General features: G+C 41.9%; 1 protein-coding gene across 4 annotated transcripts in view; it reads left to right on the top strand.

Moving 5' to 3' along the window:
* Nucleotides 1–5,191: 5,191 nt before the first annotated feature.
* Nucleotides 5,192–19,585, top strand: part of ntrk3b (neurotrophic tyrosine kinase, receptor, type 3b) — a 191,991-nt gene continuing 177,597 nt past the window's right edge. For all 4 annotated transcript variants that reach the window (XM_037096655.1, XM_037096654.1, XM_037096653.1 and 1 more), the window contains exon 1: nt 5,192–6,051. In XM_037096655.1, the coding sequence (XP_036952550.1) occupies nt 5,810–6,051 (242 nt within the window). In that variant the 5' untranslated portion in view covers nt 5,192–5,809. The remainder of the gene's footprint in view (nt 6,052–19,585) is intronic.

The raw sequence follows: 19,585 nt of genomic DNA on the forward strand, positions 1-19,585 counted from the left end.
CCTTAGTATATATAGTATCCCATCAAAAATGAATACTATATTATTACCTATGTTACTACAGGAAAATAAATCCCTTCATTTTCATTTGACTTTGAATTAGCTTCTATTCATCATTTATTTATTTCACTATTAATAACAACCTTTGTCACATGTTGTCTTAAGTGCAAAATTGTGCAGTGCAATGTATTGGCTGCCTGTTAGATGGCATTGTTCTCAGCTCTGGGATATAGGACAGGCTATCCTGCCTTTATAGGGCATTACATGATGGTGGCTACTAATGGAAATGATCCAAAATTAGTAAAAATCCAAACTGAACTGGAATATCATAACAACTGCAGTGTACTGACGGAGGTATCCCCTCCAGTGAAAGCCATCTCCTCATGCTCTTCAACTGTTTCATATTTCATTGGCTTTCAAAATTTTATTAGCTTGATTTCTGTTAGGAGTTCAATGAACGTGCTTTGGGGAAATTGTATGATGGCATAGTTTCACTGAAGAAAACTGGTCATTATAAGTAAAGTTAGACGCAGTGGATGTAATAAAAAGCAGAGTGAATGGAGGGAGGTGGTTGGTGGGACGGGACTGAACATTAGAACAGGTTTTGCTTTTGTTAGTCAAATAAAGTGGTTATCATCCAGGTGTTTTTAATAAGAAATTCCCACTTATGCAGTGGAAGAGATTATCCTCAAACTTCATGCACATTTCCTTTAACATAAAAAATAATCTGATTATTTTACACAGATGCAAGTAGCTCAAGCAAATGAACAGTGTTATTTATCTCCAGGAAATAGATGTAAATCCGCCCACTCCATTATTTTAATGGAGGGGGATGCTGTTAAAATGAAAACAAGTTGTGTTAAACATATTGTATTAGAATATAAAAGCATCACTGCAATTTGGTGCTTTGCTGGGCTCTCTCGGATAAACAGTGCAGGCACATCATCTATTTAATTTGAAGCCATCTAGTCTCCAAACTGCCTTGAAAATTACATTTGAACATTAAATCATTTTCATCCAGCCTCCTACTCCAACCAACATTTCCTCATTATGTCAACCTTACAGAATCCGGCCCAGAAAGCTCCAAACAGGACCATAATGTTCAGTTGCTTTCTACGTCTGATTGACCTGGGACTACTTTTCATTCAGAATATTGTGATGCAGACATCTTTTACCACTTAAGATGTCAACGTGGCCAGATCAAGATGATCATAACAGCTGAGCTGCTTTTAGCCTCAAATCTCAACCCCAGAGTGAAAGCAATGTTTCTCACTCATGTAGATTATATAAAGTAACAATCTATGAAAACAGCAATAAAAACACTGCGCTGGTATTCCTGTTGAACTCTGTCTCAAAAGCATCTATACATATTTTCAATAGCTTACATAGACTACTCACATTTCAGTCCCTTTATTCAACCCTACAGAGTTTTCATGCTTTATCCACAGGTTTCCTGGGGAGGTTAGCTGGAAATCAGTTCTGGATGATACCTCCGGTGCTCAGTGATACTAGTGTCAGTAACAAAATATCATAATAGCTGATGCAACAACAGCACTGTCAAGGATTTAGAGGCATAAGCTAAGTGTATAGAATCGCCAACCTAGATCTACGAAACGATCCAGCTGATGTTGGTATCTCCTTGTTCAAATGTCCAATGTCCAGTCTTCCAGGTGCATGACACCAAAAGTGAACAAAAACGTGTCTGACTGTAATAAAATGATGTCTCTTTGACAAGTGCACTCATAAGTGAATCCTCAGTGGCGTAGCCTCTTTTTATATGACGGAAATAGAGGAGGATAAACAACAGACATCATTACATATTTTTATTTTTATGGCACTTTCATGCTTGGAAATGCATCTAAATATTCCATTCAATGCCCAGCCAACAGGATATAATATTAGCAGTTCACATTTATTCAAACCACAGAGACCCACAGTGTTGACGTTTGTGACAAGCGTGGCGTAACATTTGCATATTATATGCTTTTTAGCCGTCCTTCACATGAGGAGGTCGAGGGGATGGTGATTCTGCCGACAGCAGTTGGAGTCATGCCTCTGGTTTTTAAAGAAACCGCAGGATATTTACAGCCTTCACTGTGACGTCAGAAATTGTTGTTTTTTTAAGAAGAGCTGCAGACAAATCCAGTGGTTTTCACAGGAAGTTGGTTACAAGAACCAGAGGTTACAAGTAGGAATTTTTCTGGCAGGAGGTCACACATTTTCCATTTTCTAGTTGTTTTGAATGCAGCAGAGAACTAGTGTCTCATCGAAAAAACGCCTGACGCACTGGACGTTATGAGATCAGGATCTCGTAATTACAAGAAAAGATCTCGTATTCATGAGATCGTATTCTTACAGTAATTACTCCTGGTAATAAACTGAAGGTTTTATGAAGGTATCCTTCCAGATTCCAAAGTGAAGGACGACATGACATTAGTTCAAGATTCATAAACTGCTGGACTTAGCTTAATGTGTACTTTTCGAGTAATCGCGTATTCTTAACAGAGAGAAAGAATAAATATATTCGCCCAACTTTGATGGTATTAAAAAACATATTTTCCATAAGTACGCCAAGATTCATATACTGCTGAACTAAGTACCTCCTAGAATACTTGTGTAATGAAGCACTTTTACTGTGTACTATTCAAGTAATCCTCTGTCAAAATTCTTATCCTCGTTCGTTTCATGGGTCTGATTGTGACACTGGAGTCTGACCCACAGTCACTACCAGCAGCTCTTCAGAGCGGCTTCATTATGATCACTGTAAATGTTAGTAGATTTGCGCACATGGCTGATTTGATCAAGCAAACACGAACCACGGCTGGCTTGACCACAGTCAACGACACACCTTTCCTCATCTCATAATCACAAGATCCTGATCTCATTATTAAGAGAAAAGATCTCGTAATTATGAGATAAGGTGTTTGTTTTTTTATCCACTGAATGCAGTGCGCTTCCATACTGTCTTATGTAGTTTTAGCAACCTCAGAAAAGACCACATGATAACAATACGCTGCAGTCTATGCCTCCAACAAGAAACCACCATCAAAAAGCCACTCATAGCCACAAATAATGCTCAGAACAGCACCAAACTTCAGCAACAGTACAAATAGGGTCCCAGCACATAGTTCAAGGCATCAAACATGACTTTTTGATGGTGGTTTCTTGTTGGAGTCATAGACTGCAGTGTATTGTTATTGTGCGGTCTTTTCTGAGGATGCTAAATCTACATAAGCTAGTGGTCAGAAAACTTGATCTCTCGAGGGGGGTCTTACTCTGTGTCACGGTGTGTTAGACCATGGATTAAACTTAGGGCGGAATATCCCTTTAAGGTAGATGTCTTTACAACACTGAAGCAGGGTTTTTCTAATGTGACCTTTTTTTTTACACTGATCAGCAGATAGTTCCCCCTTAATGTCAAGTTATCTGAATTAATTACAAAATATTAAACTCATGTTGTCGTGAATATTTACCATCACCACATTTAGCTATTTAGCTTCACGTTTGGAAGCGACTCCAACTTTGAATCTGTGTCATTATCTTGCCTGGACTGAGATCTGGACTCTGTCTCGGCTGCTGTAGGACACAAGCTTTAGTTGCTTGGAGTGTTTCTTCATCTTCCTGACACAGGATCACTGAAATCCTGGACCTTACAGATACACCACACACGTGGTCTCAGATCAGGGCTCAGATGGAAGAACAACTTCGAAACACTCTTCATCATATGCAATTTTAGGGGATGTAATAAGGTGATCAGAGTAGATAATTACAGTTTGCATACACAGTATTATGTATAGTATACCAATCACATCCATGATCAAATGAAGAGTAACAGCTTCCATGCACATGATGTAGGTGGGTGCTCGGTCTCAGTGTAGCAGCAAATGTTCCCACCAGAACCAGCGACAGCAGGATCCACCTGCAGGTTCTGCTGGGCAGCAGAGCATCAGCTGTCGTCTGGGCCTTAACATGTCTTGGTGAAGGTGGTTTTGAGAACAGTTTTAACAAATGAAGCTTTACAACAGTGGCTGAATACAAACATGTATTCAATCATTATTTTATAGTATCAAATTATTATATATATTATCACCCCTAGTTTATTGTAGGGATGTTTTCACTTTTACATTAAAATCATATTTTTCTTTTCATCTCTGTCTAAATCCAATGAATTGAATTGAATGATATGAAACAACAGAATTTGGAAACTTGGAAGGGGGGAGTATATTTATGTTCAATGTACAACACAGTTTCATGATTTGGGTTTTGTGCTGGTCGTTTTGTGGTCTCTCTGTGCTCGTTGGTTCTGCAGATGTGCTCTGGAGAAGCTGGCCGTGGTTTCCTGATTGGCACCGAGCTGCTGGCTCTCTCACACACCTGCAGCACATTTGGTTCAATCAGCTCCATCTTAAGAACCCTGGTCTTCACTTTGCTCGCCGCCAGATTATTTCCTCAACCAGACGTGGTACATGGTCCTCGAGTGGCTCTCGTAGTTCTACAGCCTCTCGTGTCTCTAGTGTTTTTTTGCAAAGGAATCTAATTTCGCCACCTCTTCCTCCCAGCTACTGTGAGCCCTGGAAGCGGCTCGTGCTCTGGCCTCTGGTACCTCTGTTCAGTGTCCTCGGAACTCACCCACTCAAGTCCTCCACCTGCGCCACCGTGATCCTTCTCTACACCATTAGAGTCATTCTCCGAGCCTCCACCTGCCTTTATCGTTACACATAGTGATTCAATAAAAGACCTTTTTAACCTTCCTCAGCCTTGGCGTCTGCTTCTGGGTCCTACTAACACCTGCTGCCACGCATAACACACCATTTCACACTGTTTTACTTTGTTGATTTGTGGCGGACCCTGCCACCTGAACATCTTCAAAGAGTGTTCTGAGACCTTTTTGTCTGGTCTGTTTCTTCAGTTGTGAGAAACCTTTCTGAGTTTGTGTTTTTACCTCAAGTATTCAAAAAATGAGTTTATTCTTCAACATTCCATGGCGCCCCTTTAATGAAACTAATAACCTAAACTAATAATAAATAAAATGTATGCTCAGGTATTTTCTCTATAAAGACGTTTCAGTGACTTGGTTGCAAATGGTTTTGTTTTCCAGTTTGTCTGTCACTGAAGCATTTGTTCAGATTGACTAAATCAGCGCCAGAATAGCAATCAACTTAACACAAAACGAGCAGTTATCCATATTGATCTCTCATTTATTTATCTATGATATTCAGCATTTTGTTCTAAACACACTCATGTCTGTGTGTATGTGAGCATGTCAGAGGTCCTGCTGGAATCCCTGTTGATTGCATGCAGTTTCTGCAGGTGTCAGTATGACTGTAGCCGGTAGGAGGGACTTGATGCTCCAACTTCTCATTTCGTGTCTGTGTGCTCTCCAGCCAGTCGTCCTGGTCCTGCTCGGAGAGAGACGACGACATCAGCAGCGGCAGCAGCGGCAGCAGCAGCACGGCATTCCGGGGGAACACCATGCATCTTGGGCTGAAAACACGACCGGAGCCTCGCGTCATTTCGCCTTCTTATTTCTGATTTCCGTTTTTTTGTTCCGTCTTTTTCTTTCTCGTGGTGTTTCTTTTTTTTTTTTTTTCTTCTCCCACCTCCTCCTTCTTTTTTTCACCCAATCTCTGACGCGCAAGGACACTACAGCATCCATCCACGGCAGAGCCGCTCGCATAGAGCATCCTCTGTACAGACGCACCACCGTCCTCCTCCTTCCTTCCTTCCTCCTACTCTCCTCCTCTCCTCTCTCCTGTTCTGTTCTAACCCAGAGGACATCGGGACCTCTTCTCCCCCCCTTTCGCCCGGAGACATGGATCTATGGTTTCACTCGATCCGGATTTGCTGGTGGAGGGTTTTGTTTCTGATGAGTATTTTCCAGGACTATCTGAGCTCCATGCTGGACTGCCCGCCGACCTGCAGCTGCTCTCAAACAGAGATCTATTGCAATAAGTCCGACAACGGCAGGTTTTTTCCTCTGCTCGCCCTGCAAGACACCGGGAGCAACGGGACCAGCGTTGACATAGCAGAGTTATTCCAGAACATCAGCTCTATGTAAGTAGATGCGGATTATTCCGTTTTGTGGGGGGGTGGCGGAGGAGGAGGAGGAGGAGGATGGGGGGATTTTTTTGAATCATTAATTGATCTCGTCCTCAGTGAGGCGTCTGTGCTCTCAGGATGTCTGTTGCTTCCTTCGCACCGATCTGATCTGTTGCCTGCTGATTTCTCGCCCCGACACTTTCCTGCACTTCTGTCAGTGTCTGAAGTGGCCTCTGGTGAAAACACGGTGTTTGATAATCAGGCTCGTGTCGAGGTGAAATGCGCTTTTTTTTTTCTTTTTTTTTTCTTTCCTCTCTGCGTCGTGCCCGCACAAGACAGACGCTCTCCTGCAACCTTGTTAAGACAAACTTGATGTCGATCCCCTGTGTGTGTGTGTGTGTTTCTTTTATTATTTATTTATTATTTTATTCTTTTTGTGGCCCCATAAAGTTGCCCCCTCCGCTGCGGCTCCGCAGGCCTACATAACAGACGGATGTTGCGGAGCAGCTCCCGTCACCCGCACACTTGACTCTCCCGTCCTCGTGTGGCCCCGCAGCAACCGCTCCGACAGATTGTGCCAAATGAAACAGAAATAAATGGTGCAGTAAGGTCAAGCAGTTACATTTCAGCCCGCATCGTCTGAGACTGATGCGAGCCGACAAACTTTATCATGTCCGGATGATGCGGGATCGGGTGGAAGACGTCACTTGTGGCTTTTTTTGTTTCTCCGTCTCTCCCCGTTTTAGCTTGTGAGCGGATTCATGATCTTTAAAGACAGAGCCCAGGAGCATGATGACGGCAGACTCACCCCCCCTCACACACACACACACACACACACCCACACACCCCCAGAAGTACATTTTCATTCTGCATCCTCTCTCTCTCTCTCTCTCTCTCTCTCTCTCTCTCTCTCCCTGGCATCGATCCTTCCTGCCAACATCAAAGCTTTCTTTCTTGAAAAGTCAGAAAAAAAAAGAAAAGAAAAGGGGGTGTTTTGAGGCTGCAGGAGGGTGGAGGAGCTCAGGCCCTTTAAAATAAGTCCCCTGGTGTCGATTGGGCTGATTTGCATATAAAGTAAACATCTCTCGCCTTTCACGGACTGGAATTCCCCGCACGGCTTCCTCCGCGTCGTCCTACGCCACAAAGGACTTTTTTCCTCCCATCACTCCGGGTATCCGGTTCACCCTTCATGCGTTCTGAGGGAGACGACAACTTATTTTGTGACACGGTTCACCGCCTCCCTGTGCCACTAGAGGGTAGCCTGGTACCCTCTTAAAGTCCTGCTCTGGGAATCGAGCGCTCTTTCCAACACCGGAATCATTTACGTGACTGTTTTATCAGAGAGGGTTCTTAGTTGGAATCAGGCTGAGGAGAGAAGCTGGGAGACCTTCAGAGGAGAGGGGTCAGAGGTCACAGAGGGATGTCCTCTTTGGTAAACCTGTTCCAGCGCTTCATCTCTTCTCCGCCTCTTAATCCGCCTCTTGATTCTCATTTTTGAAAAACCCCCCAAAATGTACTGCCTAATAAGCCCAAAGTCAAACATTGATTGCGTTTTTGCCTTTGAGAGAGCCGAACACAATTGACCCAGCACTAATTGTGCATTTCATGGCCCCTCGCCAGCAGGCCTGCTTGTTTTCTTCCTGCTCAGCATGGACAGAAACCTCCACGCAAACACCAGCAGCAAGCTCAATGACAGCTTATCACAGACAATGTCACACTGAATAACTGACAGGAATATATACATTCAAACACACACACACACACACACACACACACACACACAGATGACTCACGGTTTGTGTGTTTCTCTGTGAGATGTGATCGTCGGCCATGCGTGCTCATGTTATGTGGTTTTGTACTTTAAAAGCGTAGATATGGCAAAAAATCACTTAGTGTATCTATAAATATGTGCTAACTGAAACGCATCACGTCTTATAAATAATAGCGGTTAATTGCTTGCTGCTAATTTATCTGGCCAGGAAACGTGCTCTTTAGAAATAAGCACCGGTATCCATAGTAATACAGAGCAGTCGGCGAGGGAGGGCGGCCACATACGGTACAAATTGTCCTTGGCCCTCTCTCTGTAAGGTGCTGGGTGCATGGATTTAGCTATCAGAGGGTCTATTCCTCTCATCACAAGGGGAACATGTAGAGATGGGGACAATTTACAGGAGATGGAATACAACAGCGAAGGCTCCGAGCGGGAACTGTGGCGCGATTGGCCAGCCAACGAAAACTGCCAAGTCCAGATAATAGTTTTCCAGTTCTCTCACATTAGAGATTCATCACAAGAGGCATCGCTGTTTGAAGTGGATAAGATAAGGCCTTGCTGTGATACTTGAAGAAAAAAACGGTTTTCTGAGAGCAGCTGAAGCGTTTGACAGGTCTGTGTGAGTACGGCTGCGACTGCAGGTGTGCACGTTTTTTCTTTTGCAGAATCCAATCAGTGTTTCCACCTCCGGTGATGACGCTGGCCTCGTTTTGTTTTCCTCTTTTTGACCTTTTCAAAGCGTGGTTTGTGCGGAGAGGCTGGAGTATCAAACCAATCTCATCACTGTGGCATCAAAACGTCTGCTTTCATTCTTATTTTCGTGTATGTGTTCAGCCACATCCATACATTCACCGTCACTGCTGAGATTGTTGCCAAGCACTGACATATTAGTATTAGTAATATTTACAGTCCAACTGTAAATGTCATATCCCCATTATAATCCTACAGCAACTCATCCGTGGGTACAAAGATATCATGAAGACTGAACAATAGAGACTCTGGACCACTAAAGTCCTGGAGGTCTCTTTTTAAGATGAAAATAGACCTCCAGTTACTCTGGTAGCATGCTGCCCTCTGTTTGTTTATGGGATGATTTTTACAGGTGGCCATACATATTGCATAAGTGACATTATACCTGTTAAAGGATATATTATATGTATGGTATTCACTGCAGTTCAGTCGATCGTGATCCTATCAAAGATCCAGGATCTCTGTGTAATCTATATGTAACAACTTTATGTTTGAAACGTTGAACTACTAGACACAAGACGTTTCCCATTTCACCAAAAAAGTCCTTTCTCAGTTTATGTACAATTATATAGGTTGTATATTAAATTGTGGTTGGCTGTGACATTGTGATGTCAGAAAGCTGTGCTCGTACATCCACGCCTCAACACAGAGCTAAAGGTGAGCACAGAGAAACTCCGGCAGATGGATTTGAAAACAGTATTCCAGTGTTTACTTTGCTCATCCATTGTTCTCCATAGTAAAGCTCAGATGTCACAGGAAGTATTATTAAGCAAAACACATTTATGAAAATAGGGGGACTTCAGCGATCCACAGTTATAGCGCCCACATGTGTCCCTCTGATATGAGAAAATCCATTTCACATCCATCCATCTTAGAATGTCAGACTCCATTTTCCCCTTTTGTTGTCATTCAGATGTCTCGTGTCACATTGATTTTACTACATCACATTAAAGCATGCTGTAATGCCCTCTGTGCCTGCACGTGTTTAAATCAGGAGTCCTCTATTTGTCTTTGAAATAAGAACGCTCTTCCAAAAGTACCATAGTTTTGGCTTTCTTCAATGTCAACTCTTTCCTCAATCAAAGATATTTATGTGGACTTGTAAAATTGCCATCTGTTTGTCTGTAAACAAACTGAGACTTCCACACTCTGAAGTGCTTTACTGTTTATCTGCTTTGCCAAATGCGGCTTGAAGTTTATCGTTTGATAGCTTTAAAATCTTGATGATCCAGTTTATAGAAGTCTGTGTTTTTTTCCTCACTTCCGAGGATTTAGGCTTCACTTAAAAACGCATCATAATGTTCTATTCACCATGATTAATCTTTTACTTGTCGAAGGTGTCACTCTCAGATGATGAGGAAGCTGAAACAGATTGGGGGTTTTATATCTGTGCGTAACGCTGAAGCGAAGGCAATCTTCACAGGATAAAGTCCTGTGTGACTGACCCTGATCTCTGACCTCCGTGTGGAAAGACGCAATTTCAGTTGTAATATACCATAAATAGGATCATGGGATAGGTTGTGTGTGGTCTAACAGGACGGGCTGTGTTGTGAAAAACGGCAAAAGAAAATCAAAGCTGTCACATCCATCCATCCGTCCACTGCGTTATTGACTGCACATTTCTCCAGCCATCACATTCAATGCTGGTTACTGTGCTTCCTCACAAAGTTGTAGAGAAGTTCTCTCTCTCTCTCTCTCTCTCTGTCTCTCTCTCTCTGTCTCTCGCTCTCTCGTCTCTTTTCTTTTTTCGTTTCTCAGCTCTGCTTGAATCTATCGATCTTTGGACACCTTCAGCTGCACATTTTATATGAAACCTGCCAGCTAAGTGCTGCTGCCAAAGAAACCCGTTTCACACAGGAATGTTTCCAAGGTCCGCTTATAGGTGACTGGTGTGGGCTGAAAGTGTCCCCCAGTTCAGACACCGAGCATTACTGCATTACATAAATGTAGCGCTTTCTCTGCCTCTTAAAACTCCTGTGCAGCCCACATAAGTGTGTGACTGTAGCCAATAGCAGCCACAGATCCAAATATCTGCTCTGTAATTCTTGCGTAAGCCCTCTGAATGAGGATTGATATGTTAACTTTTATAGAATTTCGCTGGAATCGTTTTCACAAGTGGAGTACTTCCTGTTCAACTGAGAGTCTTTGCTAAAGTGCTGGAGTACTAGTTGACCCTGTAATGAAAAAGATCTTTTGCACATTGATAGGCGCACTCCAGCAGTTTAGGAGTGCATTTTCATGAAGTTGATGGTCTTGCACGAGACACACTGATCAGCACAGGTTGAGATATCCTGAATGTTAGTAAATAATGTTGGTCAAGCTAAGAATATGGTGGAACATACAACTCCCATAATGCAACTCCAAAGTTTCCTCTCTAAAAGCCTGTTTGAAGCCCCACAATTCCACTTTCTGTCACAGGATTTGAAGCTCGATGACATCATCAGGGTTAATGTCTGAAATCACTCTGTTCTCACCCACAACGTGGCAAATTCTGTAGTATAATGCTGCAGTTACGCCCGAAGTGACATTTCTTGAAGAGCCCCTCTAGTGCAGTAGTGTTCAAAATGAGAAAGGTCAGAGTTGGTGGGTGGATGGATGGCTCATACACAGGCCTGTCATCCAGGAGACTGATGTTTGAGTCATATTTGTGACCAAATGTCAAAACTGATTTGTTTTTAAGTTATGTTACATAAATATGATAACCTATGTAAATAAGACCGGCCTCAGTAAGGTGAGAGAGGTGACAGAACTCAAAGCGAGGTCTTTATCATAACCCTGATCCAACCACGCTGCCAACATTTCACAGTGTTAACTGTATCAAATGTCATAATATGAAGCGTTTGCCAGCAAGCTTTATTTTGAAAGTGTACCGGGATGTTGTATATTTATTACTGCTAACTAGTCAAAGTAGCCATTCAGCCTGTAAAGTACATTCACTCAAGTGCGGTTCTTAAGTACAATTTAGATGTGCTGGTGCTTTAGTTGAGTATCTTCATCTGCTGCTACTTCACACTTCCACTCCACTACATTTTGTGGGCCGGTAATGTACTTTTTACTCTTAAATGAGATTTGATAACTTCAGTTACCAGTTACTGCAGCAGATTACATGCTGCATCAGAGCCAAAGTAGTCCTTAAAAAAAAATAAATAAAAAGAACTATTGATTGTGACAAGATCCAAAAATCTGCCATAATTATCCGATACCCATTATGCTCATATGGGTGACTGTCATTTAGACCGATGTAATATTATGACAATATTAGTACTTTTACTCAGGTATGACTTTTGGGTACTGGGTAGATGCTGCTGTGTTGTTTGGAGTGAGAACATGTCGACATTGTCGTCTTTCACCTGCTCATTAGTTCTCCTTGTGCTGAGTAAATTGATTCTCATGTAAAATCAGTGAACTGTCCCTTTAACGCCTGGATGTGGGGATGCATGCTCAAATAAAGGCCAAGGCTTGGACTAATTAAGCGTTAATCCAAATGTGGAAAGAATGAGCTGTATGCAATGTATTTATTTCTCCGCCTGGGGCTCTGCTTAAAAGAGCATCCATCAAATATCTGCTGAAATTGGACTGCAGGATAAAGATGTGGATTTTGTTAGTATTAGCGAAGACATAAAGACAAGAGAGACAGCCATGACAGCAGTGAATGTGATACAGCACCCCTCCTCAGTACGAGATGTAACAGAATAAACAAACAAATCTCAGACATTTTATAATGTAATCTGGTTTGCTTGATGTAATATCACACTTGCAGGCTGGACTGGGTGAATTCCTGATATTTTAAGTATGATTTGATTAATGTGTTTTGGAAAAGCAACTGACACCTTCCAGGTTTTCCCAGGCTCAGTCAGCTGGAACGCAGTCAAAGGGTTTTGTTCCGCCCCCCAGTCTGGGATGTCAGATGGATGTACAGGGTGGTGTGCCCCCCTCCATCCGTGAGCGCTCACACACTCTGATTCTCCCTGAAACATTCCTACCTTCCCCGCCTCGCTGCCAGTACATTTATTTATTCCCCCCTCCCGTCTCTCCTCCTGATCCATTTCTTTGTCTTTGTTCTCTACTCTCTGCAGTGTGAAGTTTTGATGTCTCGCTTTCTGATGCCCAGCTCACCTGAATCTGTTTGTCATCTTGATTTATTTTTCTTTGTCGCCTTGATATCTCCCTCTCTGTCGTTTCTACTCTATTTTACTTTTTGCTCTTTAGGGGTGAGATGTTTTTTTTACAAGCCTGGTGGGGTTTCTGTGTGTGATCTGCAGTTTGAGGTGCGTTGGTATCATTTAAAGGTACAAATAAATTATAGCTGAACCTCACTTACCCTCTGTGGGCTGCTCACGGAGAACACAGCTCAGAGCTTTACACCCGTCTGACATCAGCCTTGGATATTTTCTTTGTATCTAAGCAGATAGAAGAAATCTCTCTGTGTTCTGTTCTGAATGCAGTACTGATGCACTCCTTATTTGAGATGAATTCTTTGGAAACTGTATAATTAATTGACTTTTAATTAGGGCTGAATAATGTTTGACTTTTTTTTCATTAGCACTTATATGAGGTTTGGTATTTATACCAAAACAATTCCTTTGACAATACTTTTGAAAACCTTTGTTTGATATATATTTCTAAAAACATCTTTATTTGAAAGCTTCCTTTTCAAGCATTTAACAAAAAAAAGGTCACTATAATCGAATTGTAAATGTCTAAACACAGGCAGCAGCACACACACTTTATTAAAAAAAAAAAAAAAAAAAAAAAAAAACAGTTTCAAACTGGCAACATTTCAAATTGTCTCATGACCTTTTTGATCAAACAACATTTGGAATCTGACCCAACTAAACTCTTGAGTATTGGCGGATTGTTAGTCAACCTCATACTCTGGCTTCATTGAAAACTTAACTGATGCAGACTGCTCACGGATCGCCTGCTGCAACACTATACACATCCACTGCAATCAATGAAACTAACTGCACAATGCCTTAGATCCACCCTGCAAGCACAACAATATTATATTTATTTATATTTCTACTGAGATCTGTGAAAACGTTTTTATAGAAATGGGTCATAAAGTTTCTGTTAAACAGGGAGCAGCAGCCAGAGAATTACATTTTAGTTTGTACTGAAGGTTAAAAAGATAATTATTTTAATTTTGCAACACTGAGATTGGAGATTGGCAATGCTACATATGATTGTAAGATAAATATTTCATGCAGTAGCGAGGATGAATTCCTAAATGAATCCTCTGCAGCCTCTCAGCCTGAGGACTGTGTAGTCTGGCGGTACAGCGGTGACAGCGGTGATACTACCGGTGGCAGGGTGAGCAGACTGTGGCAGTGGGGCTTTACTGTCATTATCCTACAATATTTTAGAAATGCAAATGCAACAGAACTTTTTTTTTTTTTTTTTTTTTTTTTTACAGCTGTCAAAATGACTTTTGAGTTGCTAACGTTTGACATTTTTTTTAAACTTCTGAAAGTTTCAAATGTTAAAGGGCATCTAAACATAAATGGACATAAAAGAACTGCGGCTCAAAAAAATAGTCTAAAACTGACATGATCAAAGAATAAGTAAATAAGATAAGGAATCTGCTCAGGCTTGCCAGTTTGAGTTAGAGATTTTAGATTTGCTCTGCTATGGACACTTTTCAAAATTGGGTATCCAGCTTAATTTTATGCCTTTAGAAGTTTCAAAGATTGTGGTAAGAAGTAGCAGAATACATGATTAGATGCTGTGTTTGTGGCAATCCGCTTACTCAGCCTGAAACATAGCAGTTTTAGGACCATCATCAGTATAGCTGCAGTACTAATGCGGGACATATTTGAAGTCTGCCATGTAGTTTCATAAGAGAGCTATTCAGATTCATTCATTAATTATTGGCCTGTCGTAGGCGATAACATGAGGTTGAAATGAAGCACTTTGCTTCTCGGGTTCAGGTGATCTTGACAACCTTCCGAGCCCTTGTTACAGCTCCACTCCTGTCCTGTGTCGGTGTCATAGCACATATGTCGTTTAACCACCCAGAGTCGCTAACGCACGTCCTGCCAGTTGGGCCTCGGCATACAGACCTCCTGCTGCCTCTGCATTGCGAGGCTCACCTCAGGCAGTGAGCGACGGGCTCCTCTGTTATAAGCATATCATCAAGTTTGCATGAGCCTGTCTTTGTGGAAAGTAGGTCATGGCTGCCATCTGAGAATTAGGAGGAGAGAGCGGCGGTTTTCGTTCAGATCCTCTTCATGCAGAGATGCTGTGAGAAGTCTCGGCCATGTGACTGACCCAGCTTCTCCCACGCCCCCACCACCTCAACTCCTGCATCTGCAGGCAGCCTTCGCGCCCTAAAAGATGCATACTAATGAAGCACCTTCCCCCCCTTTAACAATCAAAAGACGCATTGAGGATTGAGGGGTGAAAAATACTGAAGGCTCTGCTGTTTCAGCCAGGATTAGAGAATCCCTTTAAAGCCTTGCGGCCGTGTTCTGCGGACTTTCTGTTGACATTTACTTGAGCTTCTGCTTTCACACAGCAGAGTATGAGTCAGTGTCGCCACTGTGTGCGACAGTTTATCATGTCAAATTTGGCAGATTGAACAGAGCGGAAAAAAGCATGTATCTACCTATTTAAAATGCAATTCGTTTCATAGTGGCATGAAAAAACATAAAATGAACCCCTGGTGGAATATTTCCCCTCGGGCCCAGTCCCTCAATTTACATCTATTTACATGCATTGCCTTTTGCTAAGGTTTTATTTATTATAATGTGCTTTGTGATCGCTCACTGGTAAGCAACAACTATCAAGTGGCTGCTGCTGTTACGTGGTAGATATCTGCTGATGATCACGAGGCAGATAGTTTTATGTCTGATCAGGTAGCATGAGCTCTACTGATGCTTTATTCCAGTTAGTCATGTTTAAACGTGCTGTCTGTTGCTTAGTGAAAGCAGCACGCAGCTAATTCCTTCCTCTGCGTCCTCCTTCTTTACACTACGAGGCGTTTGTGTGACACTGTTGGCTCAGAAACTTTTTTTCTCTCTGTCGGCCGATCTCTCTCTTTCTCTCTCTCTCACACACACGCCCTTAATTTCCCTCAGAGATAACCTCTTCCCAGGTGACGATGTATGCCTGACCTCCACAGTGTCCATCACTGCCTGCCGACAACGCCAACGTGAAAACCCCCGCCTTCTCCCCTCGGCTTCTAAAAAAGGCTCTTACTTATTATTCATGTGGGATGTTTTGTGTTTGAAAAAACATCAATCATCATGTATTATCAAGTAGGAGGAGTCACCCCACTGTCCTCTGTGACAGCGATGACTGGCAGAGCTGTGTGAATAATGCAGCTCTCTCAGTTCTCGCTGAGCTTCAGCCATGTTCTCCTACACGGTGTGCATGTTGATGGATGCTATTCAGCGCCGTTCTCTCTTCTCTCCTTTCTCTCTTCTCTCTCTCGTTTTAAACAAAATCCAAAATTCTGCTTCAGAAGTGAACCGTTCATGTGTGTGAGGATCCCATTCATCTGCAGTCCTGTATTGTTTTGTGATCGCCTGCTTCAAAATCTCGCTTGAACATGTCTCAGTGTGACCACAGATGGCTTCTGTTCAGGACTGGAGCTTATCCCAGCCTCGCAGTCGAACATTCTTATTATTTATCTCATTAATTTGATCATTTTCTTTAAGGTTGAGCTAGAAAAACACTTTCCTTCATAACCTGAAATGTAATTGCTCTGTGTTTTTAGCGTGAGGTGAGCTGCCCGCACCTGTCTATCAGTATTCCGTCTGCACAAATGAGCGAGATCTGCAATATGTGCGCTGATGTTTGGGGTGGTAAACACTCATAATAAATTAATGGCTCGACAATCCTGGCTGTTTAGTTTTGACCACATCAGCGGCGAGGACACGATAAAGCATCACCACTCTAATGTACCTCCATATTTCCCAGAAAGCTGAAAGAAATATATGTTGTCCCTGAGCACAACAGCAGCCTCTATTTATTGATTACCTCAGATGCTTTGATATCTATATTTGCTGTGTTCTGCAGACTATTGGCGCATATTGCACTACATCAAAATTCAGCTGTGCTCACTGATCATTCTCAGGGAGCCGAGGACTCTCGGTGGCTGTACACGAGTGGACAGCACCAGGAGGCCTTTTTAAGACCTCGACAGAGCTTTGTGTGGAGGCAAATGAGAACGCATTAAAAGTAAATGGTCCACTGAGACTAAACTCTCCTTCCTACTGGCTCCCTGTTGGTGCAGTGACCTTGCTACTCTAGTCAGAACATCCCAGTCACTCTCCATCTTCCTTCATAGGCTAAAAATCTCATCTTTTAAGAAGTACCTGACATCACCCTCTCTTCATGCTGAATCATACCCTCTTTCATATCTCCCTCCTCTAATATGCTGTCTCCTTGAAGTAAAAAAACAAAAAACACGTCCTTCTTTTTCATATTTTATTCCTACAGTTTTGACTTCAGTCCAGTGGCTCCCAAACATTTTTAAAATGATGGCCCAACTTTGTACTGAATAGGTTTTTACGGCCTCCTTCCATGCACACATCACATATGTGCATGATATATATCAACTGACATGCACATTAATTGCAATATAGGCCAATACAGGTCAAAAGTTCTGACAGCCTAATCGCCAGGAAAAAGTGCACATGCAAACCACAAGCTTAGATGATTCTGTCTCTGTGTTGTAAATCTGACATTTCTTTAGGTCAAATTTTCTGTTTCATGCTGTGCTTATTATGATCTGGTTGGTTGGTAGGAAAGGATCATGTCTTTGCCTCAAACATGTAAGTATCCTGTGGTTTCACGCTTACTGATGTCAAAACACAGTCCTGAACAGTGGTCACTGGCTTGGCAGCCTTCTTGCCATTAACTTCACCAATATCCCCTCCACCTCCTTCAATGACAGTCAAGTCAGAAACATGTAACGTGAGTAACAACTTCTAGTGTGTATGCTAAGCTAACTGAATTGACTCCTGGCTCTCCATGAATCTTGTCATCCAACTCTCAGCAAGTGAATAAGTAGAAAGTGAAACTCCTTCTTTAAATTGAAAACATTTGTTGTAATGATATTGCAATATGTTTGGAAACAAATGACTGAATTCTATTTTTGTACTGTTGGAGTGCTCTGAAGGCAGAGAGACCCCATCCTATTAGGCTTTTCTAGTTGTATACTCTGCTGTGGTTTGTAATTATGTTATTTTCCAGCAGAGCATTCATCTTGAAAATGACCACAATGACAAAAAAGCACAAGATATAATCTATTTAATCATACCCAAATGGCAGAATAATTTCTGGCAATGTATGTTTGAGCAAATCATTAATAAACTTGATATTTCCTTATCGGCCGTGAGCTTTCACAAACACCCTGAATAAATGAGAGAAACAGCTCTCATGTGTTGATGTGTTGCTGTCCATTTGTTTAGCAGATTCAACACACTAATTCATTGAGATTAATTATTTAATGCTGAGAGTTAGATGAGAACATCGATAACAATCTCACATGTCTAGTCAATTTGAAGCTACTGCAAGCAGCCGATTAACTTAAACACATGAGATATAACACATGCATAATTTATTGTTACTTTCAGATGGAGCCAGTCTTGTTGGTTCCCCGTTTCAAGTTTTTACGCTAAGTTAAACTAGCCGCCCGTTACTTCTCATATAACAGACAAATATGAGAGTGATATCACTCTTCTCATGTAACTCCCGACAAGAAAGAAAATACGGCCATTTCCAGCCAAACTATTGCTTAAAAACAAAAAATGAAAAATTAAAGAGGCTAAAAGCTAAAGTTCACATCTTTGGGGACAGACAGCGTGCACATATGACATCATGCATTGATTTTGTTTATCTTTTACCTCTCCTGTTACTTATCTTTCTTGGCCAAATTAGGGTGTTTCGTTTCAAGATGTCTCCCGAGCTTACTTGGTATCATTGCTGCATATGACATTATTTCCCTGGTGTGGTACAGCTAGCTGTCCCTCTCCGCTAAATAGCTTTCTGTCTGTTCTTTAGGTTGACTCGGGTTCAGTAGTCTCCCTCTGTGTTGAAGGCCTACATACATCAACATTCTGCAGGCTGTATTTATAGTGGTGTTAGTTGCTCCAACATCCTTCATTTCTGACCGCTGTGTGCCGGAAAATCTCATGTACGGGAAAAAGCACATTGTGTTTGGATGACAGCCGACAACCGTGAGCCGCTGCAAAACAACATCACTGACAGGCTTTGTAAATACAGTGATTCTGAAGTTTTTGCTTACATTTAGTTGATGGAAGCTAAAGTGTAAATATAGTTAATAGAAGTTTTTGCCAACAACGAAGTGTTAAAAGAATGAATGTGAGCTTTGCTGTAGCTGTGGCTGTGACTCAGATGTTCTTTGGGGTGATGGAGGCTGTGAAGCAGAGGATTCAACATGAGGATGTTTGTCAGAAAAGCTACAGTAACTCGCCTTTCACAAGATTAATATCCTTGGACATCCATGTGCACGAAGAGCCAAGATGATTTGTAATTTTGAGATATTTTAAAACAGAAATGAGGTTCTACACAGAGGTCACTGATGTGGTGCAAACTGAACAACCATAAACACTAAGCACTAATTATCTTCCTTTTCTTTTTCTTTTCAATAATATTCCTGATAATAATATAAATGACTTTGGAATAGCTTTTATTTCACGAACAGACAAACTTTTGACAAAGTCTGACCTTATTCACCCATTTTTGGGACACAGGAGATTTCAGCAGATTTCATCATCCAGATATTTCGTGCACTTCACGTAACACACAGGTTGTTGTTTAATTTATTAATAATGTGAGGTCTCCATGTCATATGACTCAATGGCAGCAGGGCTAAACAACAACAACCACCACGATTGCATACATAAGTAGCAGGAGTGGCACCTTTGGGAGTCAAACTAATTTGGTGCTTTGACTAAATTAGCCTCCATGAGGAAAACTGGTGTTTCTTCTTTGACAAGGCTTTGATGGAGAAACTGGCTGGCACGTCACTCAGGAGAAATGACTTGCGGCGGCAGC

This window comes from Acanthopagrus latus, chromosome 4 (genome assembly GCF_904848185.1).
Source record: "Acanthopagrus latus isolate v.2019 chromosome 4, fAcaLat1.1, whole genome shotgun sequence".
Classification (NCBI taxonomy): Eukaryota; Metazoa; Chordata; class Actinopteri; order Spariformes; family Sparidae; genus Acanthopagrus; species Acanthopagrus latus.